Source organism: Neodiprion pinetum, chromosome 2 (genome assembly GCF_021155775.2).
Source record: "Neodiprion pinetum isolate iyNeoPine1 chromosome 2, iyNeoPine1.2, whole genome shotgun sequence".
NCBI classification, from domain to species: domain Eukaryota; kingdom Metazoa; phylum Arthropoda; class Insecta; order Hymenoptera; family Diprionidae; genus Neodiprion; species Neodiprion pinetum.
In genome coordinates this window covers 1,678,536-1,705,981 of record NC_060233.1, presented here as the reverse complement: position 1 = coordinate 1,705,981, position 27,446 = coordinate 1,678,536, and the positions used below count along the sequence as shown (strand labels likewise).

The window sequence follows — 27,446 nt, the reverse complement described above, 5'->3', positions numbered from 1 at the left end:
GATTTTGCAAACTTAAACTTTCCTGCAAGACATTAAGTTTATCAGATTGCCGACATGCATTTTACTACTCATCAGGGTGCGTAGAAAATTAGTTCCGAAAATCTATTTCGTGTCTGAGGACGCTACTGAATCAGGGCCATGAAAAACGCGAATGTGGGGCAACATTGCCAACCTATCAGACGAATATCTTTTTAAATGGCGCCAAAACAATTCTTTAGATTTCTTAATTAAATGCCACCACAATACTTCTTCCGATGTCTTAATAGCGCAATAGTAATTCTTCATATTTCTTATTTTCAAAAGTGATTTTTGACGGTATTGAACTCAATAAATACAGGAATACGTATTATATTTCATTTTTTCGCTTTATAGTATGAGCAATTTTCCTAGAAATATATAATGATAATTACCGAACGAGATAACATAGACAGATTTATATCTTGCAATGTGAATTGTAAGTATAAAGATATGAGGAACTTTTACTTATATAATGTGTTTTCATTTTTTAAATATTTAGAACTACCAACATGTCAAATAAGTGTGTTCGAAAATTGCAGTCGCTATCTAATTGGTGCATATTTTTTCAGAAACCTCACGATTAGTTGATTTTTAGTCTATTGTTTCGATTTCACAGACCATCTGTAGAGATTTCGTTATCACTTTTGATATTTTATTCGAGAACTTCAGATTTGCTTCACATTCCGACCTAAACGACAATATTACTTAATAAGAAAACAATTTTTCTTTTTTCTTTGCACGGATTCTAATTTTTTTAGATCTAAAGAAATATCTTTAGGGTTGGCAGCGCTGTGACGGCTCGCTTCAGGCACCTCGCTGGTTTAGTGGAGTTGCGCGGCAATTTGCCGCGTGGCGACGCTACGCGCGAACCCGCTTGATACTTTGATCGGCCATTTTGTTGACCTTCGATTAGATTGCCGTTGCAGCGAGTACGCCGTTCGCCATTGCGATGTGCTAGGGAGTTGGGTCCGGGACTAGGCGACGACGGTGTATTATCGCGTCTCAACCTAACCAGAGTTTTTAGTTATTTCGTTTTACGATTTTGGGTATTTTGCAAAGAATGAATCGGGGCAGTTTCGAACTCAGCCGAATCGTCAAGAGCGAAAAATCGGGATCGCCGAAAAGAGAGGAAATACTGCATCTGCAGCTCACGCCGACGGGTAAAATCAGTCACGCCAAGACTCGCGTCTACACGCAACGATACAGAAAAGCATGGGAACAGATGCCCGACTTCAAAGGTACGAACGATCCTCACGTCGCAAATCGCTGTGTACTCCTTGTAGATACATCATATTCTAGTTACATCGTCTAGCCCCCTCTTGCCCAAGCCTGCATTGGCTGTGTTCGAAAATTCGCTGGATCTATTATGATTGAGCAAATAGGAAACGGATACATATATTTTCATTCCATTTTTCATCCATTTCAAATGATCCACAGCGCAGCAAGGATATCCGGCGCACAGACTCGAAACTGTAACAGTACAAACGATGCCCTTTTCGTTTTTTGTTACGATTTTTTAGAGTTCTCTTAATCAGACCTCTGTGGACTAACAATAAATGAGAGAGACATAAAATGAAATATTTTTCTTTTCTCAGAATTTCCTTTTTCTACACTATGAAGATTGGTTATCAGTACTTTTTTTTAACGAAAATGTAAATAAACTAATTCAGATGAAATTTCATTATCCACTAATTGAAAAAGCTCGTTCAATATGTCAGATGTATCCTCACTATGAATGTTACTGGTACCTGTAAGTTTGTTTTTCTTTGATTCTTTAGGGTGGTTGACGGCTGTACCAGATCAACCCACCCGGGCATATTGCACATATTGCAAAAAGAATCTTCATGCCCATCGTCTATCGCTGCTGAAGCATACTTGTACCATGAAACATCAGAGGGGTGCTATGGTGCACCAGAAAGAAGCAATGGCTAAAGATGAGACTGCAAAAGTGAAAAACTCTACAGCCAAGGTTCGGCTCCAAAAAAAACTGTCTCGCCAGGTTTACGAGGTATACGAGACCCACCTTAAGCACGAGATAAGAACTCTTCTGTCAGGACTCTTGACTATCAGCTACTTTTGTAAAAGCGATCGGTTGCATGTATGTGGCAAGATCGTGAAGATCGAAGAAGGATGTAGTTACTTTTTTTCAACACGTGCAGAAATGTTTTACTCAATTGCCACATGTTAAGTAATTTCAATTTCAATTAGTAGCTCAGGATTGGGCATTGACTTGAAAATGTTCTTCAGATGCTGTAACAGCAATTGTCAGAATTAATTAACATCTTACTACCATTTGATATGTCCGTTGACAGCATGGCAGGAATTTCAAGATAGAGGAAGCAACAACAGAGGACGATGATGAGGATATAGAGTATGTCATCGAACGGCTCGACGATGACCTGGAAATGACCGAACTCGACCCAAAGAACATGGACACGGAAGTGGAGCACGAGGAAGCGGAGGAAAACGAGAACCAATCGGTACCTAAGAAAATGAAAATGGAAGTAGAAGTGAGTCTTATCCTGAGTGTACGGAATTCAAGAGTATTTCGCCATTTTAAATTCCTAACCATCCGATTACCTGATTCACAGGAGAACAGCCGCCCTGACGCCCTTGCAGAGGCCATGGCTCACGTGCACGGCGAGTTCCTGGACGAGAATGGAGATCCGATTAATGTAGAGTTGGAAATGGTCGTTGAGTCGGCAGATCCATGTGCCGAGGAGGTTGAATCCCGCGTCGTTTCGGCTCGATCTAATAGAAACAATGGTGATGGCGATGATATGACTGTAGAATCTTTGACAGTAAACAATGATCCAACGCACTACGTCCATGATCAGAGCAAAGAGAACGATCACGACACTGAAAACCCAAATAATGATCCAATCGGAAACATTTCGAGCTCTAAATCTTCACTGGTGAGAGAATTATTCATATACTGATTACGTTGTTTTTTCAAAACCCAGCAGAATCCCGTTACGAAATACTTTTTCAATTATTGAATTTCGTCAAACACTGTTGCTTGTAGTTAAGCCCCCAATCAGTAACTTATATTCTCTGAACTAGTTGGATTATCCATAATTCGTAATAAACCCGCGGCCATTGCGATCGTCCCTTAATTGAACAGGCTGGCGAATGGAGTGACGTTGAAAGCGACGAATCAGAGCACCCGGACATTGGATATGTGCATAATTCGCCTACTACTTCGCCTCCAGCCTTGCATGTCCGCAAAGAGTGTGTGACAAAACCATCAACTGGGCTGACAATCTCCGAATCTGCAGCGTCTATTACCAGTGGGACGGCGGTGCCACTGTCGAAGAAGACGGTGACGCTCACTCCCGGTGGCAAGACTGTGATTCTGGACACTTCAGCAGCGACGTCCTACGCTGCCGGATCTCGCTATGTAATAAGCACTGCCAAAGGGCAAGCTTCGGCCGTCGTTGTTGGCGATAAAAAAAAACGAGTGCCGGAGCCTGTCGAGCAGAATAAAATCGGGCAACATCAGCAAAATTCCGCTCCATCCACGCCCCCAACGTGTTCCGTATCAGGCAGCACTCAGACCGGTCCTAAGAAGGTAAGTTACTTTCTTAGATTTCTCCGTTCCTCCGTCAAGTTGGGGATTTTATTTGGTTTGGAATGACGTTGATTTGCCGTAAATAAAAATAAAAAGATCATCATATGTTCCAACGGATTTCTATTACGAATTCCGAACTCTGGCCTCCTTGAAAAGCTAACAAGTTACACTGACAAGGAGAGTATAATAGAGGCTTAATGTCGCGAATCGGATTGTTCTTGCACGGGGTGAACTTTTGTTTCGTCATACAAAACAAAGCCACCAAAGGATTTAATGATATCTCAATTTTGAAATTCCCAAAAATAACCTTTTTCGAAATTTCTACGTTGTTGAGGCAGTAGTAAAAATTTTTTTCAGCTCAGTCCGTGCGGTGCATGAGTTATTTTTTAGTGAAAAAGTGCAAGAATCTCGGAAAATAATGAAATCTGCAAAAAAGGCCGTTTTCTGAACCGCCCTACTCCACGTACTCTAAGCGCCACCCGCCCGAAAATCCAAAACTTTCAAATCGCTATATCTCAGCAACCAAGGCCCGTTGGATTGAAAATCAAAAACCTCGTTAAATCGGGGATCTTTACCTTTCACCACGTGCAAGGACAACCCGATTCGCGACATTAAGCCTCTATACTCTCCTTGTGAAATCAGAAGTTACAATAGAATGGTTCTTTCTACGTGTTGACCCTGAAAATATTTTATGCCTGTCTTACCGGGAAATTCAATATCAAGAATTAAAGAATTCCGAAATGGGTCCCGGTCCCTGGTATCTGGAAATAAACAGCGATAATCGTTGATCTCCGTATAGCCAGCCGTACAACACGCAATGTTACTATCAACCTTATCGCGATATGCGTTCATACACGGGGGTAATGACCTCTGTCGTCATGAAGAGCTAGATAACGTAATGATTACCGACCTATGACCGAGTCTCGACGATTCTGACATTCCGGGGCATTGAATACCGAGCCGAGATACAGTAGCGGCTGGTTGATCATTCGTGCGAGTCGATTGAAAGGTCGTTCTAACATTAAACCGCACGATCATGAGCGAAAAAAATCAGGGTGCGGATGAAGCAGTTTGTGACCAGGTTGTACTCGTAATAATTAAATAATCACTCTTTGTCGATGTTATTCATCATTATCACTTCGAATCTCGGTATTGGCGTATAAATTTAGCACTGCGATTGTAATCTGCAGTATCAGAAATGTGCTAACTATTCCAGCACATCATATTGAAGCCTGTGACTCCGTTGGTGCAAACTAAAAAACCATGTATATCAACCCACGTATTGGACACCAGCAAGGGCCTACCGGTCGGCGGGCTGCAGATCAGTCTCTACAAATTGATGGACGGCCGCTGGACGTTTGTGAATGAGAGGTGAGGCAGAAATTAAGTTGAAATACGATATCGCTGTGCAGTCTTATCGCATTACTTCAATGTTACTTTCGTTTTCGCAGCAACACGTCGGTGGACGGTCGGTGCGCCGACCTCGTAGATATTTCGAAGTACAGCTTCACAGCTGGCCGTTACAAGCTTCACTTCGACGTTGACAAGTACTTTACACTACGGAGAATCGAGACCATGTATCCTTTCATCGAGATCGTTTTCGATGTCAAAAACCCCACTGAACACTACCACGTGCCTCTCTTGATGAGTCCCTTCGGTTACACAACATACCGGGGAACGTAATCGACGCTGTTTCCATTCCTCAGGTTTGAGCGAGCGAAACGAGTGTTAAAGACCTTTCCCAGCGTATACATATGTCCTTGTATTATATCCGTGTAAGGTGTTCCATATTCAACTTGCGTTTATATTAACGGTATTTCTCGAATTAACTACTCCGAAACAGCTGCAACATATTTTTATCTGTACAAATTTTACCCCGTGTCACCTTAATTAACCGCAATAGTGTAAATATAGTTTATAACACGTTTTTAGGTAAACGTACTTTGTGGAAAGGTGTCTTAAAATTATGAATGCCCGTGATGAGTTAACGTAATGTAACAAAGAAATATGTATAAAAATCGGTGGTTAATACGGAATTTACAACAATAATGTTAAGACTATGAGAAATGTTTCTATTGAATCTATAGTATAATTATCCACTGATGTGTTATCTTAGTAATTGTTTGTGTATAATCTAAAAACCTGCGTTATCAATAAATTGAGTGATGACACCGATTGATAATTGTCGTTTCAGTCACTGCTAGTAATCCGTATTAAATAAGGTTATTTTCTTCCTTATTTTTTTAAATATTGTAAGTATGTATTTACAGAAATGATACATTGCAGTAGAAAAAGAAGGTTAAACGTTCCAATAGGAAATCATATTGCTGATATCTTTCAAAAATGATAGTAGAGACGACGTTACAGCTCCGATAATAGTCCCCTTTGTACTTTAAAGTGTCGAATGTAGACTCTGTGAGGAAATCACCGGGTTGACGGCGGCAGGTACTCGTTGCTAGCTTTAGCCGCCGGAGCCGGAGTACTTGGTGGTGGCAAGTAATCCTTGGTCTGAACCTTAGGTGAAGTTGGCGGCAGGTATTCTCTATCCGCCGACTTTCCCTTGTCCCCAAGCGCCGATCGTACCGACCCCGTTAACCCGGGAAGCGCCGACGACTGTTTCCATCGCCCCGGGTCCGTTCCAAACGTGAAACTCGACCTGGCTCCGTTCTCGTCCGCGGTGTACCTGAAATGCAAGTGCGTAAATTGTGGGTGAGTAAAAGTAGGAAAAAGAATGGAATGTAGTGTAGAAAATGTGTATTGTGTGAATTTCTATCGATATACATGCAGCAATGCTTGGAATATTTTGAAATTGCAGGGTGAAGAAGCTGTTCGGACGATTTGCAGAAATCGAATCACTCACCTGACGTCAATGGCGAGGCCTTCGGGGCTGGAGTACGAGTAGCGGCCCTGAACTACGGTGACGAGTTCGTCGCCGACTTTCTTAAGCTTTCCGACTTCCTCACGCTGGACTCCGTCAGCGGTTTCGAAGCTGAACGAGTACTCGCCGTCTCCCAAGTTCGGCCGATTTGTTTGCTTCAGTATTTCGGCGTACGTTTTTACGGGACCCTCGCGCGGTGGCTCCAATTTAAATCCACCAGCCCCTTGGGCGAAAAGCGGTGCGTGAACATTCGGCGAGAGCTTTTCGGCCGTCGACAGTAACCCCGTGTTCAAGAGGAGACAACCGACAAGTAGAAAGAGCCGGGCGATCGGCGATGCAGCCTTAATTGACCAGTAATGGAAGAAAAATTTTCTAATTTATTTCGTACGAAATTTCTCGCCTTCTTGCAAAGGTGCCTAATTGGTGTAGTGAATTTTGCTTCTTCGCCTACGCGCGTGCCCCGGGGCGAGGAGGCGGGGGCGTGCAAGATTCACTGTATTTTAAAAAGGTGTTAGCACCCGATGGTCTTTCCGCGATTTGGCAACTCGTCGAATGACGATTTATGAATAATTTCAACGCGATGTGAATAACGCTATTCATCATTATCCGCTTCGACACGGGGACGGTGATGAAAAGAGCGTGTTAGTTCTGACATTATTTTCAAACGTCCAGCTGGGGGGTCCACTTTAAAAGCGTCGATGAAGGATTACATTCCGTTATCTGTAATTCATTGATCCTCTAGCAGGTGTAGAAGTTATATTACGAACACGCGGCCTTCTCGGTCTTTGATGATGTTTGTAGCGCCGATCCATGGTTTCACAATCCAGCATTGGAGCATTATACATGCGGCTGTTGCTTGGAACAGCGCTGGTACATACGAGATGTGGGAGAATTGATTTCATCAACGAGTTATAACCGCGGAGTTCGCGAGTTCAGGTATTGAATCGACCCGAAGTATGCAGGTGCTCGTCTTATTCAACGCATTGGCAAACTGTCTTATCTATGGAAAATGAAAGGCCTCTACCTCCGCCGGTGTGTATTATACGAATGTTACACGTACGGTGGGACAATATGTTAGTTACCTTACAAGTTACGTAATCAGAAGCTGGCAATCTCGTGTCGTATGAGATCCTGCAGTGTCAAGTAAGAGCATACCAAGCCTGCATGATCAAGTATCTTTGCGACGCACGTGTCCGACCGAAAGGACAATGGTTTGTACTATCATCCGCAATGAAGGATGCTACACCCGATTCGCTTGGAATCTTACATTTCGCATTCACGACTTGTAGGACTTCGATTTCTCTGTGTATTTCTAACTTACGTACCTCGTTAAAAATTTCAACATTGGACTCTTACGAGTAGGTATACATATAACAAGTATATTATTGGTTTCATTTTTAATTAACACCTGAAGCGACACAGTTTTTTCCGACCTCACGTAACTATGCGTCAAAATAATCGCACAAGGAGATTAGAAAGTAGGCATTGACGAGTTTAAGACCATTTGCATCATAAGTTTTTTCGCCCCTTAGGAGTGCGAATTACGGGGGCTACGTGAGAGGCAATTACGCAAGCTGAATACACAGTTCAAACGCTTAACTCGCAGACAAAGTAATTGCTCAGCTGTTCTCGCCATTATCTAGTTCGATGTCTAATGCTGCTCGATACATGACGTTTGCTAGTAATGGTTTTAGAACAAAAATTCAACTTGAAGCGCGTCAAAAGCAGCCATATTGATTTCGGAGAAGGATTGTTAAATTTTTTCCCAGATATTCAGCTAAGCTACTACATTTTTAAAGATGAATTATTTCATTCTGATCATTAATATTGCATCCTTACAAAGTTAACGTACCGCGTGAAGATTCATCCTTGGGATCCTGTGAGCTGCGATATTCCGTTTTTGAGTATCAGAAATCGAATCGTATGCCACCGATTCAGTTTTAGATCGGATTAATCAATATCAAGAATTTCACCGCGAAGCACTGATGTTCCAGACTTATCGAAAATGTTGCAAACTACCCGATTGCAAACTCATAGTCCGAAACGGGCGCCGTTTGGACGATCCGCGAGTTGAAAGCGAGATGAAGACGACACGGTCCGCGATTATTGAGTCTTATATAGGTGTCCACTGTCCACGGTATAAGTCCCTTCCCCTTCCCAAGTTTTGCTTTAGAGATGTACCCATATAGTAAAGTCTCACAAACGCACCTTGCGAAAGGTCTCAATGAATTTCTTCCTTCTCTTTCTCCACCTGTCCCGATATTTTTTTTTTCTTTACTCAAAACCAAAATCGGTCAATTCACGGCTCTTCGCAGCCTCATCCAGATTGGGAAAGAAACCTCGGTTTCAATGCTCGAATGTAGGTACTTCAGAAGTCCCCTTTCCCTTCAGCGCTATCACATCCCTTCCTTGATCCCTTTACGGTCAACGATTATTATTATTATCATCATATTTTGGACATCAGTTTCGATTACGTGATATGTGGTTGTAATTATTCTAATTAACGTCAATCTTGTTATTTGTTTCAAACTCGTAAATGCGAAATTTGCCCCGCAGCGTTTATTCCCCGAGTTGGTCCATCTGAGGATTTTAGGGAAGCAAACTTTGAGTAATAGAAGTTCACCGCCAGAAAGACCGTCTTTCAACGGTGATGTTAAGGCGAGAGAATTCCTTAGAAGAAGAAAAAGAAAAGGCAAGAGTTGAATATAAATGCGTGTGCGATGTAGACCGCCCGCACGAATCCGTGAAGGATCTCCTCCTCCTCCTCCTCCATCTGCAGCTGTCGAGATTTAGAGTGTTGTGTAAATATTACAGTTTCATCGTTTGTAGCCTGAGTGAAGTATTTCGAATTATGCCACACTGGTGAACCCTTCCAATATAAGGTTACATATGTTCAATATTTGTCGACGCAATACATAATAATATATCCTGAAATAGAAACTTTGGTCTCCATTTACACAGATCCTCTCATTATCGGCCGGAATTCGGTTTCTTCTTCAGTGTTACAAATTTTATTCAATTTTTCTTTGCGATTTGCAGTATGTCGTATCGTGCACTATCCGCGTATCTACACAATTGCCAATTACGAATGAAGGAGGGAGCCGTTCCTTGACTTTTCCACACCTACAACACCCGATCGGTTTTCTCCGTTTGACGTCTCTTATTTATCGTCCTCGGTGCATCAAGCAACGCGCAAAGGTCAACGTCGTTGTCATCGCGTAACGGACCTTTTCAGGGCAAGAATCTATCTCGGTACATACATACGCACGGTGATCGTTGATACCATCTTTCAAGACTCTCCCGCAGAGCATCGAATAGAGTTAATATAGCATCCCGTACGAGAAAAATGCCGGGTATTCGAAAGATCTGGAAAAAGATACGGGCAACAAAAATTCGGCAGCCGTAGAAGAAGTCGTTGCAGTAATATCGAGGACGTATGGAATCAAACGCTTATAACTCGCTGGTAATTCATCCTTTTTTCCACACATCGAAATACAGATTATTTTCACTCAAGAATGATCGAAATTCCTGTGCAATTACCGCACCTCTCGAGGCATTTCCGTGTAATTGAGTCCTCCGCGGCGGGGGGAGGGATTGATAAACAGGTGCGAATACCTTGGGAGTTCCGAATTCTGATGTCATTGTAGGCATTGGCCATTGAAGATCGAGTAAACACGTGTGATACTCCAGGCCATTCTGCAGCCTTGCCTGCTTTGGTACAAGTGCTGGTAGAAATCTCGCGGTTTATGGACGTGCGAACAAGGATCGATCCATTCGGCCCACAATGTTTTTATCACGCATTTCAGGCATGCAGATGTATAGGTATCCATGTAATACGTATATAACTAGATACTTAGTTGATTTATTTATCAACCTGTGGTTAACTATTACCGAAATCTAATGATTTCAACTGCGGGGAATTGAGGAAAAAAAAACTCGACATGCGGCAACGATTCGCGTGATGATTTGCTGGCATTCTCTCCTTAACAAGAGAGAAAAAGTAGATAACAAACAAGTACGAGATAATAGAATTGAACGTTTGCGATATCCGCTACTTTCCTAATACACGTTTCTTTTTATTTTCGTACCAATCTACCGAATAACTCGGTTAGATCCACTGGTAACGTTCATTTTTAAAAATCGAGAAATCATCTTCACATAATCGACGCATTGTTATTTAAATTATTTGGTCACTGCGTTTCATGCAGGATCGCGCAATATGATACTAACGTACCTACCTAATTTGAAATAGACGTAGGAGGGCGAGCAGTGCGAGGGAATTCGGTGACAGTTTAACAACATATTGCCCAACATTCATTAGAACATTTCAGAGACCGTCTGCGTATATCTCGGTTTCGCGTTGAAATTTCTTTTTTAGAACAACCATTGGAGAAGGGGCGAAATTTCCGAAGTTGCAGCCCATCGTATACGTACTTCGGTTTGCCGATATAATTATTGCCCCAGGTTTCTATACCGGTTTAATGCTTATAACGTATCTTCCATGCTGCATGTAAGTTGAATTACACACCCGTCACTGATATATAGAATTGAATAACTCAGTCACACGTAATACCTGTACGTTATGATAAACTGTTAAATCTAACGTTGTGCCGTAAATTCGAAAGTTTGCATAACGAGCCTCACTTTTTCCCCTTGCATTCGTTTGTTCGTTTATGCCATTTTTCGCACGTGTCTTAAGTTATATACCGCGCTCACGGCTATTGAAATTCAAGAGGATTACGGATTTGGTTTCAATCAAAGAAGTAAAATTTAACAAGACATTTAATTGTTTCATTATTGTTATTTTTATTTATTTATTTTTTTTTTCATCTTCTTTTAGTTCTTTTAATATATCTCTGAAGCTCAGCAGGTTCAACAGTTATTATTAGTATCGTGGTTTGGACGCAGTTGGAAGAAATTCGTGCGTATGGTGTGTGATATAATATCTACTATTTTTATAAGTGTGTACGCATGATTGTATTTACATACGTCCCTAAGTAATATGCGTACATAATAATAATAATAATAATAACAATAACAACAATAATAATAATAATAATAATACGGCAATGTATTTTCGAAATATTTTTATGACTATGACTGTTACTATTATTAATAATATTATTATTATCATCATCATCGCCATCGTCGTTAATATCACGAAAATATATACCTATGTATAATATATCTCATCGCATGCATTTAAAATCAACTAACATTCAATTAAATATTAACCGTCGAATTACAAAACGGTATAATGATTTAAGTGTAGTATAATGTTACGAATGTCACGTGGGTGTGTAAAATCAATATTATTTATAATCATGACGGAATAAAATACGCGCGATTTTAAGCACGGCTTTTTAGCACGCCGCGCCGCGTAGAGTCGAGGAATCATATTTACTAATCATAATGAAAACCAATCACGTAGATACAGAATTAATTAATATCGTAAATGGTGGATATAATACAATTCTATCGTTTTACGAGTTGTTGGCTAATTCGACAAATTATACTGTTAATATTAATTTCCATCGTATCAACGCAGGTGGGTTCGATTTCTTTGGGTGTTGTTTTTTCTTCTTCTTCTTCTTCTTCTTCTTCTTTTATTTTCATCTTCACCTTCCATCATTTTTTCCCCCGTTTGCAAATTTTATACCATCTAATCAGGTTGTAACAAAAACTATATACGCGTTATTATATAATATAATACAATCAATATATATTAAAAATATTGTATTGTACGTACACAAGTATGCGAGTCCTGCACCGATTGTATGGCACAGCAAGTATTATATACGTATAGGTATGTAATTTATAGCGTGCAGATGGTACTAAACTTTCTATTATAATACATATATTCATTCGATTAATCATTTGATTTTCCGTACTCCACATGCGGTTAATTATTTTCATTTTTCGAAATTTTCCTCATCTCCCGCAAGTCGTCATCTCTCTACGTAGTCAAAATATCGCGAATTTATTTGATATTGGATAGCAGAATTATATTATATCTAAATTATATATATATGTTTACATTACACCTAATTGACTCTAAAATAAATTTTATACAAAATGTTTCATTAGTCATTTCTCAAAGTTTACTATACACGTCGTTGATTAAATTGGTTTATTAATATTTTTTGAAAAAATTTCACTTTAATTTAATATGAAGCCCGCGTGCAGCATATTCGAATCCAAATTTCGTGAGGTTGGCGATTCTCTTTTCCCATAAATTAATACATGGAACGTAGTTTGGCTATGAGCCTAAATTACACGACGATAAGAAAGAATAAAAAAAGCAATGATACATCCGGTGTTTCAGATTTTGCAATTACAGATTTATTTTCAAGTGAAGACGCTAAAAAATCACTGGTAAAAAATTATTGCTGAAAAGGAACGGCCCTAATTAATAACACGCTTAAGATAAAACACTTGTTGTAGGACTTTGTTACTCCGAGATTCTTTCCTTTTTATCTATTTTTTCAATACGTGCGGATAAAGTAAAGACAGCATAGAAGTGTAGTATAGAATATCGTGTTTAAATACTTAAATAATTTGTATACTTTATTAGGTATATCATTTATAACAGATTAAAAACAGAAATAAATTTTAAAAAGAATAATCTGTGTGGCGTACGTCGATAAAACTATTTGGATAACATTTTTTTTATCTTCTTTCTACAGAAGAGAAACGATGAAAGAATTATGTAAGAAAATTAATGATAATGATGATAAGAAAAAACGAAAAAAAAAACACCCTTTTTGTCCTCATACTCTGCACTATACAATAAAAATAAATATACATGTAGTAGTATCTAAGAAGACATGCAGTCGTACAACAGCTACATTACACATGTATACATGTACACATAATACATGAAATGAAATTGACACGAAGCAATTGTTGAATTTGTTTTTTTCTTCGAGAAACTTCTTGTGTCATTAATAATTCAATCGCATCCGGGGTATAGTAATATGTACACATGTTATGCATTCAATATGCCTTTGTTTAACAATAATTTGTGCATGGGCAGCAGTATCGATAGTATAATTATATAGGGATTGAATAGACGTACAATAATAATAATAAAAATATTATTATTATTATTATTATTATTATTGTTATTGTTGTTGTTGCTATTAGTGCACGGACTAAAAACAATAACAAAAAATAGAACCGAATTAAAGTATATAATGTATATATATATATATATAATATTATATACATACATATATATACTATGTGTTTTATTTATACATTTATAATTATTTACAAATAATAACAACGATAGCAGTAATAATAACAATATTAATAATAATAATAATAATGTAAAATGTTTTCGTTAGCTGTATTTTCATTACCATCAATTTCACGCAAAATTTGGGTGGATGATAGAAACGGATTTAAAAAAACACAGAAATGTGTGTGTGTGTGTGTGTGTGTATATGTATATATATATATATACATAAAAGTACACATGCATTATACGCGCGAATACTTGTATTACGATAGCCCCTAAATGTGTACAATTAATCGTTAGGTATTCGTAAAAATTATTCGCGACGAAAACATGATTCTATGTTCATCGTCGACTCGCAGCTGCGGGTATAATATAGGTACAATTATTCTTCTCGTAATAATAATAATAATAAAAATAAAATATACCTAGTAATATAATATTCACTTATATTCATATGAAAATTTTTATTCAGTTGTTATATAAGCATAAAAGCTGTAGCTACCACTCTGTATCTACAATTTATTATATATAATATATATAATATATATATATATATATATATATATATTACCCTTGTCATTTCAATTTTATTCATTTTGATCTTATCAAATAGTTTCTTTTTTAATATTTTCGTTACATTCATCACTTTCTTATCGAAATATTTTTGTTTTTTTTTCCTCCATATGCTTCGACTTTTTGCTTCCCGTGACATGTCTCTTTATTATGCGCTGCAATCGTCGCGTCTCTCTCTTTTTCTGGTCCGAATCATTGTTACAAATTATTATTATTATTAATATTGTTGTTGTTGCTGTTATTATTATCGTTACGTACATCTTTTCAATTTTCTTTCGACTACTTTTTTTTTCAGCTCGCATTTTCTCGGGCCCGTATCATATATCGAATCGCAACAATAAGAAGGAAATAAATATCACGCTGACTTGTTTTACAAAATATGTATAATATTAGATAATATCACGATAAAGCGCAGAATCTTAAATATTAATTCTAATGGATATTTAGATTCTAGGATGATCTGATGCCTGCTTCTGTACACCGTTACTGCGTGATTGTAAATAATGAAAAAAATAAAGAAATCTAAATATGTATATAATTCGGAGGATAGAAACGAAAATACCAAATACACGTTACTCGGTTTGTAATTGGCAGAAAATCTTCGCCGCAGTAATCTTGAAATTATTTATGATAAAAATTTGTTACACGATAAAATTGTCGTAATCTCTCTTGTAAATTCATCGAGACCTTGGTAAAGCGGTAAAAAAAAGCAGTAAAGTATAAGTAAAAGCAATATATATATATATATATATATATATATATAAATATATATATATATATAATAATAACGCAATGCAATTGTGATGCGCGAAATACGGGGAAGGGATGAAAGAAAAATAAAAAAATTTAAACGGTATTGTAAATAGACTCGTTATTGTATAATAATTATAATAGATTCATTAACAATAATGATAATAATAATAATAATAATAATAATAATAATAATAATAATAATAGTAATAATAATAAACAAACATTTGTCATAAACTTAAAGTATATAAGTGTATACAATTAATAGGATATGCAGCGTGTCAGCAGTTCTGCCTGCGGATTAATTTTTCCGACTTTTAATATATCTCTATTTATGTCTCTATACTTATTCGTTTCACAGTTCGCTTTTGTGAAGCGTGTACAGATGATTTGTAAAAACTGAATTAAAAAGGCCCGTAACTTGAGGACGATATCAACTTGGCGTATGAATTTTTTTTTTCTTCTCTTTTTAAATTATATTTCTCACCGACTATTTTTATCGTTATCGATAACTATGCGATACGGAATTTCAAGCGGAATATGTCTGCTAATCGTTTTCGATCGGTTACCGAATTTCGACAGAGCTCTGTAAAACATTGGTCCTCTAACACCGGAACCCGAACACAACAATTACTCGTCGTCATGTACCGCAGTAATTTTTCGAGGATCGTTGCTTATCGAAAATTCGGGAGTTAATTGATTGAATTATTCAAATCATCTCTCTCTTTCTCCCTTTCTCGCTCTCTCGCTCTCCTCTTTTCGTCTGGCGTAATTGGATTATTTTTCAACTTAGGCAATGCAGACCGGGAAAAACGATGCTGGGATTGAGTTATGCAGAGAGGTTCTCCTCTATTGCCGTTATCGTAATTGGATTACACGGACGAGTCTCGTCAAGCCTGTCGCCATCGCTAATTCCGCAACACTGACCTGTCCTGATTTCATTGTTTAATCCAATTATCAAAGGGTCGGTAATCAACTTATGCATATACGTATAATCGTACGAGTTTACTTCAAAACCTTTCCAACGTGCAGCGTGTGGATAAACAACAGATTTTACGATCTGGCGTACAGGGTGCAGCCAGGCGTTATTCAACCGTATAAATGGCAATTTTTCACATATAGCATTCCTTGAATTCAGAGGCTAATGAAGGGATCGTGACTTTCGTAAGATGCAAATTTCGACTCGGTCCACCTTAGGGTTCTTTACACCGCATCACCGGATTATAAAGACTGCGTCATTATTTTTTCCTTCCCTTGTCATTTTCATCCATATACCGGAGTTATTTATAGGTGGTTGCGCATAGACTCAGAGCGGAGGTATCAAAATTATACGGAACTTGGACAATTATCGATGTTGATATTATTTTACAGAACCGGCGATTGTTTTTTTTTTTTGTATTTTTCATTTTTTGTTCACTTTTTCATGCGACTTTGAACAGATGTTTTGGGAACGATATCGTATTCCGTTGATTATTAAAAGTTTCAGCATCGCTGTAGGATTGTTGTCTTTTTCTCTTGTTCGCGAACAATCCAACAAGTTGAATTTCAGAAACAAATTTCTCAATATTGGATTATAAAAGAAATCTGTGCTGTTACGTTATGAAAATCCGAAGATAAACAGGGATATTTCTTACAGCTAATTCCTCCTTAAACTCGACGACTTTTTGCCCAAATAGAAAAAAGTAAAATGGGTGCAAAACTATTCTTCCAGATTCCTCGTTAAAATTGTATATACAGGTATGTATGTATAATATGTATTATGTAAAGCATATATCGAAGCCCAGTCGAGAAAGATCGATCGGAGAGGGTTGCCCGCGCATGAGAGACGAGACGATGCGGGAAATGTCGGCGTGTACCGAGCCTCATCTGCAGGTAGGTGGATATACGTGTAACAATGTCGGTGCGCCGGTGTCGAGATAACGGACAGAGATATACAGAAAAGAGTCGAGAGCCGGACGTGAGCCGACGTGATTTTCATTATCGAATCGAGTTCCATCGTCGTATTCGCCTTATTCCTCGTCCTCGTCCTCGTCGTCGTCGTTGGCCGTGCGTAACTCTTCTCCCCCTTCATCCTCCTCCTCTTCCTCCTCCTTCCTACTGCAGCACGCAGCATTTACACTTGGGTTTCTTTTTCAGGGTGACATGCTCGACCTGCGACGCATCCCCGGGACCCTGGGCCGTAACTCGACCCACCTCAACCGTCGCCGCGTTGACGCTTGTCGCCACCTGCAAAGATCAGTTGATTTAGTTGCGCATCGATTTTGAAGTACACTGTACAATTCGTAGAGAACTTGATTATAAGGTGACCAGCTATAAATTTAATACAGTTTAAAAATCGACGTTACTTCTTGATAAAATTAGGTTTATTTTATATCGAGAACGTTATTTTTGAGGGAGAAATGTACGAGCGTCGTAAAGATTTTTTTACATACGTGACCCAATTCATTCTTCTGATATCTAATGTCCTTCGTTGAACAGTTCCTTATCGTTTGAATGTAGGGTTTTGAATTGAAACAAAACATCGTGCGAGTAGTTATGAACAATTGTCTAAATTATATATAAAACAGAAGGATTCACTATTTTTCAAATAACTTGGTTGAAATATGTTTTTTTCAATTCTGCACATACGTACGATGAGGAATGAATGATTCATCGAAGGATATAATGAGGCATCGAAAGGATAAATTGGGCCATTGGTGTGGAAAAATCATTATGATATAATTTTTTTTTTTTTTTGTACTGAACTTTGATTAAGAAATGAGTCGATTTTGGACTGTAAGAATATGTTTTTTTTTAAAGTAGTCATACTGGTCCCCTTAAACAGTGCGACAGAATATACAATTTTCAATTTTGAATACGATAATTTTACTCCTAGATGAAAAAAAAAAAAATATATAATTCCAAAAGACCACAGTATATTAATTTTCTTAAAAACTGTTCGACATCTTGAACACGCACCAATCAGCATATCCGCAATTTTGAACGTTCCAATTTCAGTTTTGAATTTTTGAATACGACCGTTGACCGAGTAACGATCAAACAGTTCGAAAAGTGTTACAAAAAAAGCTGTAGGAATGGTTAATTGAAAACGGGTTGGAAAAAAAAAGACGCCGTAGCGATTTTATATTACATATTGTTACATTACATTTTTATAAATAATTGACCATTAATAATTTATCAAATAACTGTAATTTATGTTACGAATAACTAATTTATTAAATTACCTCCATAGTATATTGTAAGTATAAGTGTACGTATATTAGGATATTTTATTGTTAGTTCAAGAGAGAAAATAAAAAATTAAATAAATCATGGTAAAAAAGATACCTTCTTGTGCGCGGCATTCTGATTGTTCGAGTTCGGAGCAGATCCCTTATTCGGCGTGACATGGGCAGCATTCCCGTTCCCCTGACTGAGCCTCGGAGAGGTTTGCTGATTGGCGACGGTCGAGTTCAGAATCGTGTTCGCACCCGAGTCGAGGTCACCGTTGGCAGCCGGAGCAGCCGTCGAAACAGGGGTCGTGGTCTCGACTCCGGGAAGTGCCGGTGCGTTTTGTCCAGGAGTCGGAGTGATCGGTTTCCCACCTTTGATGAGCTCGACGATCTCGTCGGCCTCCCTCGAGAGGTCGCCGTCCGGCCTGAAAGGGTTGTCCCAGCCGCTGTCGGTGCTGGAAGACACGAAAAACGAGGATCCCCGTGAAAATTACATGGTATTAACGATCTGGAGCTAAGTAAAAAACAGGTCAAATATGCAAGGCTGCTGACGTTGCACAGGAAAATATATTCGCTCTCCATTGATCGTTGTCCAAGGTCTAATTGGCTCGTTGCGCGTTAATTGGAGACACCGAGGGGACGCCGACGATGTTGTGCCGAACTCAACGCCAGGTTTCGAATTCACGCTCGGGTCTGTTCGTTTTTTTTTTTTCTTTTTTTTTTTTAACACTAACTAGTACGAGGGACCATTCAAGTGTTAGCTATTTCGAGAAACGTTATCAAATATTACCCAATAGTAGTAGGCATTACACGCAAGCGTTAGCTAACATTAACGTATATTGTTTATAAAGTACTATCTATATATTTTGTTGAAAAACTGAAGTTTTCATTTCGAAAATATTATTACACTAATTAATACAAGAGCGTATTTTTTCGCCTGAGAATAATAACAAATGATATTCTTCAAAAAGAGGCTGTTAATAATGCATGCATTGCTCGATAATAATATCTTGATAAATATAACGTTTATTTCATGCATTTAAGATGAAAGACAACCCATGATGTATTTAATACTCAATATTTAATAAAGTAGGAAGAAATTGATCAGGATGTGACTATGAATGGTGTTTCCGACATTCCCAGGTAACGAATCGATTTTCCAATAAACTTTTCAAAAAGCGATATGTAACGTTAAAAAACAGTAGTGGGCAAAGCAAGCAAACGTTACAAATCGTCATCGCTATGGATGGGAGTGAAAAAAAGCGCTAGCTATTATACTTGAATGGCCCCCAAGAAGAACCTCGAACTGTTTTTAGTCTGATTTACATTATTTAATCCTTTCGGCACAGTGTTCCAAACATTTCGAGTTATAGTTCGTTATAGTTGATTTTCGATCAACATTTGTCACGGATCCGACGGTCAGTAGTGGAGCGACTGGCTAATATAAAGTATCTTCAATGTTACGAAACTCTTACGCCACGCGGTCAAATTGGACTGTATCCAACTGGCAAAGCTTCCAGCACGCATCACGATTGTAACTCAATCCTTGGATATCAACATCTTGTGGCAAATTTTTTTTTTTTTTGCCTTTAGTTTTTAACGGTATTCCCGCCTCTCGCGTCACCTCGTTCGCAGCTGCGTTTTACAATTTTTCATGTGCACGGTGATGTGCTCTCTCTCTCTCTTTTACTCTTTCTGGGTTGCCAATCTTTAGCCAAGTCGTTTCGCAAATGAAATTTTTTAAAGGATCAACTGATTTGAGTATACATAGATCTGTATCAAACACTAGTTGCACCGTAACTGCTCGCAGCTGGTACTACTGTACAACACTTTGTGCCAAAAAGGGTCGTTAAAAAGCGCTTATTCCAGTGAGCCAAGAGGAAAACGGGCTCTTGCTGTTCGTAAGAAGTTGAAACCAGTGGTAACAGCCAGGAATGTAACAATAATGATGTTAGACGTGTTGGAAACATTTGTTTTATCTACTTTGTCGAGAATGTGAGATTAATACCAAGAAGACAGAATTACGTATCAAATGATTCTCCGATATAGAAGCAGTATAATTTGATTTTAAAGCTGCAGATTGAATGATAAATGATTACAATATGATCCATGAAACTGGTTGAATTGATCAGGATGACGTTTGGATCGTTATTGCAACGATGAGTCCTTAGAAAAACTCGTTATTTTGAAACTTTAAGAGGATTACCTAAAATTTAGGAAACAGTTGATGTAAAGCATGAACAAACTCAGATTTTGTTAATTCGACTTATTGAGTTATTCTAAAGGTGCGAGATAGCAATTTTATTCTCAACGTTTCGATATAGTAACGTAACTAACTTCAGCCACCTTCGATTTGAAAGTATAAAACCATTACAAAGTCAACGATCCTGACTATCCTACGAATGTCATTTTACAATAACGTGCTCCGTGTGTATTTGCGTTGCGAAGCCATCAGTTTTTATTACACGTCTCCGCAGATCAGACCATCGCTACTTTACACTCGGGTCTTCGGGGACTGCGTGAACAACCCGTTTAGATTCGCAACACGAAAAGTAGGTCAATCGCATCAAGCGTAAAGTAAACATCGCAGAACCGAAGGGTTCCGACTCTGCAAGACTGCATTGCTCGGTTGTAATAATATCTACCTGTCATTGTGATCGTCCCACCCCTTGGGTATCTTGAGCACATAATAGACGTGGCCGCCATGAGTAGCCGTAGTTTTCATTTCGGGTTAAACGAATGATATGTGACAGAGGGATCAGCAATGTAGATTGTGACTATAGGGTTGATTAAAGGATAACTGGGGTAATAACCCCGTAAACGTGTCGTCGCTGCATATCAAGATGACCAGAAAACCGCACCCCGATAGTAGATAGTGGAGGATTTTATTGAAGAAGCGAATTGAGAAGGTGCATTATCATCCTCATCATCGTCATCATCATCTACAACGTAGGAACGGACCATCAGCAGCAGAATCGTGGAGTCAGAGTTCGTTAACGTTACAACAACTCGGTGTCGAGACGTTATTTCGGGATTCCGGCTGTACCGAAACACCAAAGAAAAACAACAGCACGCATAAACAGGAGTCGAGAATGCACAGGTGTAGAAGTTAATCACACTCAAGCCACTCCCGAGAGAATTGGATGTACGAAGTACTTTCAAATTGCGAAGTCAAAAAACACGGCGCGATGTTACGGGTGTACCAACACAAGATAGTACCAACATCTGCCTGCAATGGTACCTCTGCGTTCGCTCCAAACCGATAGTACAGGTATACTCTTGACTCTTGACACGTGAATTAAAACGAATTAGTGCAAGGAAAGTCAATCGACCGAAGTGATTCTCCGCGACACCGTAAATTATTGTCTGAATCTAAGGCACGACGAAGGTGTTCCCTTATCGGACAGATGCGCACTTGATGCCAACTCGCGTACGAACTGGACTCCGTCGCGCCGATGCGCCGTTGCGTGGGCTTGGGGATGGACGGAGTTCCTCCTCTGTCCTCGGTTCCTCGCCGATATTCTATTCCTAACTCACTGGTTCCCCTTCTCCTCATTCGCCCCCACCGTGACGCAGCATCAGCTTCGCTCGTCGCAACGTCGCAACGCTCGATTGGAACGTCCCAAATTCGAGAAAAAGTTTCGATCAGCGATGTGACCGTTTTAAAATCGGGACGTTCAAAAGCTTTGGAAGCCTTCCGACCTTCCGAAGACCTCGTGAGTGGATTGGGAATTGGAAACGTTAACTCATCGACGCCCTGAAAACCCCTCGTCCCGTATGTGGTGCCGGAGGACGCGAGTAGTCCAGGTCGAGGTCAGGCCATTCGTTTCACCGTTTCTCGAACAACTAGAGCCTTGCTTATATTAATATACCACAAGTGCGTGGGCCAGGCACATGAACAGCGCAAATTCCGAACGAACGAACGAACGGTTATACGAGACTGGCTGGAAAATGACTCACGCGAATACAGTACATTAGGTATAGGTATAAGTGGTGGGCAGGGTATGATCTGGCTTTTTGTTAGTTAACTCATCGCCGTGTTTATACTTGTTTACCAACTCTCCTGCGCCGAACGTCCGCTATGCCAATTGGTAACGGATTTCAAACACGACGTCTTGGAAGCTTTTCATTCACGAACGTGAAGTTGGTAACGTTAACACAACGAAACATCAGATAAACCTTCGTTGTTATAAAATTTCAGAATGACTTCCAAGAAGTTGACTTTCCAAATTACGACCATGTTCTCTTCATTATGGTTTACTAAATTTCAGAGAATTCTAAAGGTGCCAAGTAACGATGTTTCCTAAACAAGCTTTGTCACAGTAACGTCCCTAACTTCATCCTCATTTTCATTCAATGATAAGGATCACGAGTCGTATAGCACCATTTCGATTCTAGTGTTCGAGATCAGGAAAGAACGCCAATCACTAAACTGTATAAAGAATACGCATTCGAGTCTACGAAGCTGCTATCGAATTCGTCGAATAACGTCGACTCCGAAATAGTCAGAGACTATTGATTCCCTGCAGAGACTCGGGCGTTCCTGATAAGAGGCGACTGTATTCAGTTCTGATTGTTACCGGTGTAACTGGGTTCCAGAGTTTCATAATCCGGAAGTCTCAGCTCACAGCTGCATTTGTCGTGAGGAAAAGTGTTCGCGTTATTGTTACACTGACATCGTCGAGAAGACGTCGATGAGAAGCGCGGCTGTAAAGCGACAGGAAGTTCGTGAAAGAAGATTGACGCGACGAGTCGATTTCGATGGGGTTATCTGTTGTTCCCGACGTCGTCGTTGGGTTGCTGATGGTTACGCAACCGCTGGGTGCGGATGTTGACACAGGCCGCGAGCCCGACCTTGCCGTCGTATAATTATCATCACCGGGGCTCTTTGCTTCCGGGATAATCAGCTGGAGCTGTCGTTGTGGCGCCGGAAAGTAAAGTAAAGTAAAGTAAAGTAAAGGGAACCGCGAGACGCGCCACGTTAAGTCAGGAATAAAATTGGAATAAAAAATATGATGGTAAAAAGACGAAGTCGAAATCGTGTAAACGAATTCTCATCACCGTTGTTGACTTTGGCGAAGGTTCAAACGGTGTCTAGTCGATTTGTATATTGATTTAGTACCAGTCCGAGCGCAAAAATCCGAGCGCGGTAGCAATCGAGGTTCAGAATGCAGCTCATCGCAACAACAGCAGCAGCAGCAGCAGCAGCAGCATCGATACCTACTCGAACATCGTTACCCATCGGTAATATAAGTACTTCGGATCAATTAGGTCATCGCGCGGCATGAATACTCAATCAGAGACAACGCGGCGTAAGTAAGTTACATACAATCGAGGTTGAACCACCAAAGGCACGTTCGATTCGCTGAATCTAGTTCATCAGAGATTGACTGCATTGCACGCGGTGCTCGATCGCCGGGGTACCGAATTAACTGTAGTCCAACAGCGCGGTTCTCTGTACAGACAGTCGCCCACGCCAATAGCTGTCTTTGGCTTGGCGTTTAAGGGGTTACATCAAGTCAGAAGTTTTCAAAAAACGTTCTCCCAATCATTATTTTGACAGATAAAAAATATCAGAGTGAACTTCAATGTTACCCCAATATGAATATAAATTTTGTATTCCAAAAGTCTTCCTACTGGAACAGTGAGGTCGAAACACGCGTTGTAAGGACTGTAACTGGACACTGTAAGAGCCAACAACGCGTGTTTGGACTCATCTTGTCTGGTCGGATAAGGATCGAACACAATTCAATGTCACATGAAGTCTCAGAGCCATCATACAGCTTTCCGAATCATTGACCATCGCCGCAACACGAAATTCCTGACAGTGCCTAAGAGGATTTGAGTCACTGACTCGGAAGACAGGTAAGTATTATAAGTATCGGCGATGTGGGTTCTTAACTGCATGAAGAAAAACTGCGCGGTTCACTGACTGATCAACTCTCTCTCGGTCGAAATGTACGTGCCAGGCATCAACACCGAATCACTCAATCATGTGACCTGAGCCAAGATACCGATGTGTAATTTGCTATCCGACTGGTTTGTTGCATGGACATGCGGTAACCGCGTGAATTTATGCAAGGTATGGTTTGTCACCGATACAACCCGCACTACTGCTAACAACAAAAACAACAACAACGCAACAAGAGCAACTTATCACGGACATACGTCAGATAGTTAGTTTCAGTCTTCACGGTAAATAACCGTTGAAAATTCTCTCCCGAATCTCGTCTCTGGTAAAACTCTTGTCAATGTGAGATAATTTCGAAGTATTCATCAGCAGCGCGTGAAATACTTCTTTTCATCTCAAACCGCATTTCCAGTATATAAGTGTAACGAAGCTTGGATATACAGGTATACAATGTACACATCCTAACAGCGAACGAGAAGAACAATAAAATTCACAACTTTCGAAACGGAATATCTTTGACCGACAGGTTCTTCAACTTCACGGTATCACTTTTATCTCAACACCTGCACAATACAGTCCCAATAGTTGTTGAAAACTGGTACCAGGTATCCTGTATCAATGTCGCAACGTGTAAATCCAACTATGATTGGTTATCCCTTGAAATGAATTTGCTCCTATTCATCCACAACTTTTAACGATGTATAAATGACGGGTCAGTGACACGATGAAATGTTCGGATATCAATGAAGCTGTGCATATCCTGCATGCGGGACAATGGCTCGAGATGAGAAGAGGTAGGTAATGACGACTGGATATCATTATTTTGTCATTTTATTTTTTCTAAACTTCAGAACGCGGCGCAGATAGCTTTACCGTTACTGTATCACCGCGCGACTGCAACTGCAGGTAGTACGAAACCTTCGCATCGAGGTGGTGCTACCACTGATGCTGTTGTTCGTCCACCTGGCGCCCTCGCACCTAAAACCGTCCCATGATGCACGGCAGTGGGTGCTCTACTGCTGCATCGATCCCGAGAAATTTGTTTCCCGCTTCGCCCTGGCATCCCGAGAGTCTCTCGAAATATTGTTTTTAATCCGATAGCTACTAAAGTAAGTCTACCAGTTATTGACACGTTTGGAACCAATTAATGACCCTTTTATTTTCCATAATTATAAATCTACGACACAAATTGTGAATTTCCAATTGCCAGAGGGTTAGACACTGCAAATTTATTTATTTTTTTTGCTAATATTAGAACCAAGGATCAAACAGATACAACCAAAAAAGATCGATCATTGGGACAGGGTTAATAACTGGTACATTTACCTTATCGATGTACGGATATTTTACGCTCATCGCAAACTTTCTCTCTGTATATGTTTTGCTCTTTTCTTCCATATAATCGCCAAGCAACAATACGATATACATATAATTTCAAGTCGTGGACGTAGAGTATCTTGTTGTGTATATATATATATACACGTGAGTATGCGATATCATTTGACATTTAACCCCAATGCGAGAAACTCGCGTTTTACAAACGTGTAGGTATATAGGTAGGTGTATACCTCGAACATACACGACCGCAATTTATTTTTTCCGATGTAGGATACACTTCTCGGTTTATGTTGCGGTCCAAAGAGAGAAACCCGGTGTCCCATATATATATGTATACATATACATGTTTGTATTGCGTAAAGGCCAGAATAACCGGAAACTATAATACGCCATTTCCGACTATACTTTTCTCTTCTTCGCTATTATTACGTATGGATGTACGTATTTCCACACAAGGAAAATACTTTCAGCGGTTTATGATTCTTCAAAATCACACTATTCCGTTTACCCTGCTGACACGCTATTCGAAAAAATCCCTCATCGAGTTAATCTACACGTAACACATGTGCGATCCATCATATAATTCTCATTATACCGTTTTTCCAAACATAGTTAAGAAGACATGAAATAAAAGAAAATAAAATAATAAAATGTCAAGCGACAAGATTGATTTTCAGGTTACACAAATCACGCTTGATTTCATTTTAAAAGAGTATCGCAAACTATTTTGAAACGGAAGAATTGCCCTTCAGGTAAATTTTCCGCGGGTTATTTAATCAATGTTCCTGTTCGCATGAAAAATTTGCACCTAATTAGTAAAACACGTAGCGCCTACAGCGTTATTTCTGTCACCACCTACACTTATACTTCTATAAAGTCGCGATAGCCGCGGTTACGCCGATAAGTAGACGAGGTGCTGATGCGATAAGGGCGACAGAAGGCTGTTGGACCGACCACCAAGCTCTGTGCCGAAGGCCAAAGATTCGCGGCTTGGCTAGATCGAGACTTCCTCCGCGATAAAGTTGCTGGTACCGTTGAAACGGCAACCATGAATTACGTTTGTATAAAAAGCCGCGAAACGGTGGTAAAAAATCGGAAGGCAAACCGCGAAACGACGCACTGGCAGAGTTCTTTCTTCGATTGCCGTTACGCGGCTCAGCCTTCTTATCAGAGGTTATCTATTAGGAGCAAATCTTTATTACCCTACACCTAATAAATAAAAAAATATTACAACTCGGTATGTTGAGATGATTTTCACGGTACGCGGTGAAACGTGGGAAAAAATGATTGTGATAAATCTTCAATCCTTGTTATTATTGTTAAAACTTACCCGAATAATGCTAGTTTTTGAGGAGTTACATGGGTTTGAAAATTTCGTTTTACATTTTTTTTTTTTTTTATCTTATAGTACAACATGTCAAAAATATTTTCCCAAAGTTTCAAATCGATTGGAATAAAGGTTCAGGAGAGAGAGAGAGAGAGAGAGAGAGAGAGAGAGAGAGAGAGAGAGAGAGAGTGAGAGAGACTTTTTGGAAATTCCTCTCATTAGGCTCGACCGTATATCGTTCTTTTCTCAAAAGTATATTTCTCAAGTCGGTGGAAATTTTGCACACCTCTTCTAGATAGGATTAACTAGTAATTCGACGAAGGTTTTTTTTCCTTCGATCACAATTTATTTTACAATGCAATACATGGTGTGGATTTTACCGAAAATTGTACTTATATGCATAGGACTCTGCTAAAAATTCAAATTTCAATTCTTTTTTTCAATCCTTCGTCCAACTACAAGCTATACTCAGCTACCAACAGAAAATATTTGGTTTTTTTATTTCAGATATAGCTAGCACGAGTTATCGTGTCCACCGCAAAAATACCGGGACCAAAATTTTTCAATGCAAATTTTATGAAATATCGTTTAAATATTCTTCTTTCATATGCCGTAAGTTTGAACA

At 39.4% G+C, this 27,446-nt stretch overlaps 3 protein-coding genes across 5 annotated transcripts in view; 1 reads left to right on the top strand and 2 right to left on the bottom strand.

Moving 5' to 3' along the window:
• Positions 1–881: 881 nt before the first annotated feature.
• LOC124213328 (uncharacterized) lies at positions 882–5,771 on the top strand. 2 transcript variants are annotated; one of them, XM_046614553.2, is made up of 7 exons: positions 882–1,256; positions 1,797–1,987; positions 2,331–2,528; positions 2,610–2,933; positions 3,143–3,589; positions 4,806–4,960; positions 5,041–5,771. In XM_046614553.2, exons 1-7 carry the CDS (start codon positions 1,079–1,081, stop codon positions 5,270–5,272), a joined length of 1,725 nt encoding a protein of 574 aa, XP_046470509.1. In that variant the 5' UTR covers positions 882–1,078; the 3' UTR covers positions 5,273–5,771. The 2 variants fall into 2 exon arrangements, with proteins under 2 accessions (XP_046470509.1, XP_046470508.1); XM_046614552.2 differs by having other exon boundaries at positions 886–1,256; positions 1,797–2,026.
• LOC124213335 (uncharacterized) lies at positions 5,458–8,538 on the bottom strand. The gene is made up of 3 exons (XM_046614567.2): positions 8,320–8,538; positions 6,450–6,808; positions 5,458–6,272 (listed from the first exon to the last, which is right to left on the bottom strand). The coding sequence occupies exons 1-3, from the start codon at positions 8,332–8,334 to the stop codon at positions 6,014–6,016; spliced, it is 633 nt and encodes a 210-aa protein (XP_046470523.1). The 5' UTR covers positions 8,335–8,538; the 3' UTR covers positions 5,458–6,013.
• Positions 8,539–16,413: 7,875 nt separating this feature from the next.
• Positions 16,414–27,446, bottom strand: part of LOC124213331 (uncharacterized) — a 50,089-nt gene continuing 39,056 nt past the window's right edge. For both annotated transcript variants that reach the window (XM_046614560.2, XM_046614562.2), the window contains 2 exons: positions 18,361–18,700; positions 16,414–17,259 (listed from right to left, as the gene is read on the bottom strand). In XM_046614560.2, the coding sequence (XP_046470516.1) occupies positions 17,128–17,259; positions 18,361–18,700 (472 nt within the window). In that variant the 3' untranslated portion in view covers positions 16,414–17,127. The remainder of the gene's footprint in view (positions 17,260–18,360; positions 18,701–27,446) is intronic.

Coding starts and splice junctions, on each gene's coding strand:
- LOC124213335 (XM_046614567.2), bottom strand. Junction 6,273..6,449: donor GGCCTCGCCATTGACGTCAG/GTGAGTGATTCG, acceptor CTTGCATTTCAG/GTACACCGCGGACGAGAACG.
- LOC124213328 (XM_046614552.2), top strand. CDS start 1,079: ATGAATCGGGGCAGTTTCGAACTCAGCCGAATCGTCAAGAGCGAAAAA. Junction 2,934..3,142: donor CGAGCTCTAAATCTTCACTG/GTGAGAGAATTA, acceptor TTAATTGAACAG/GCTGGCGAATGGAGTGACGT. Junction 3,590..4,805: donor CTCAGACCGGTCCTAAGAAG/GTAAGTTACTTT, acceptor TAACTATTCCAG/CACATCATATTGAAGCCTGT.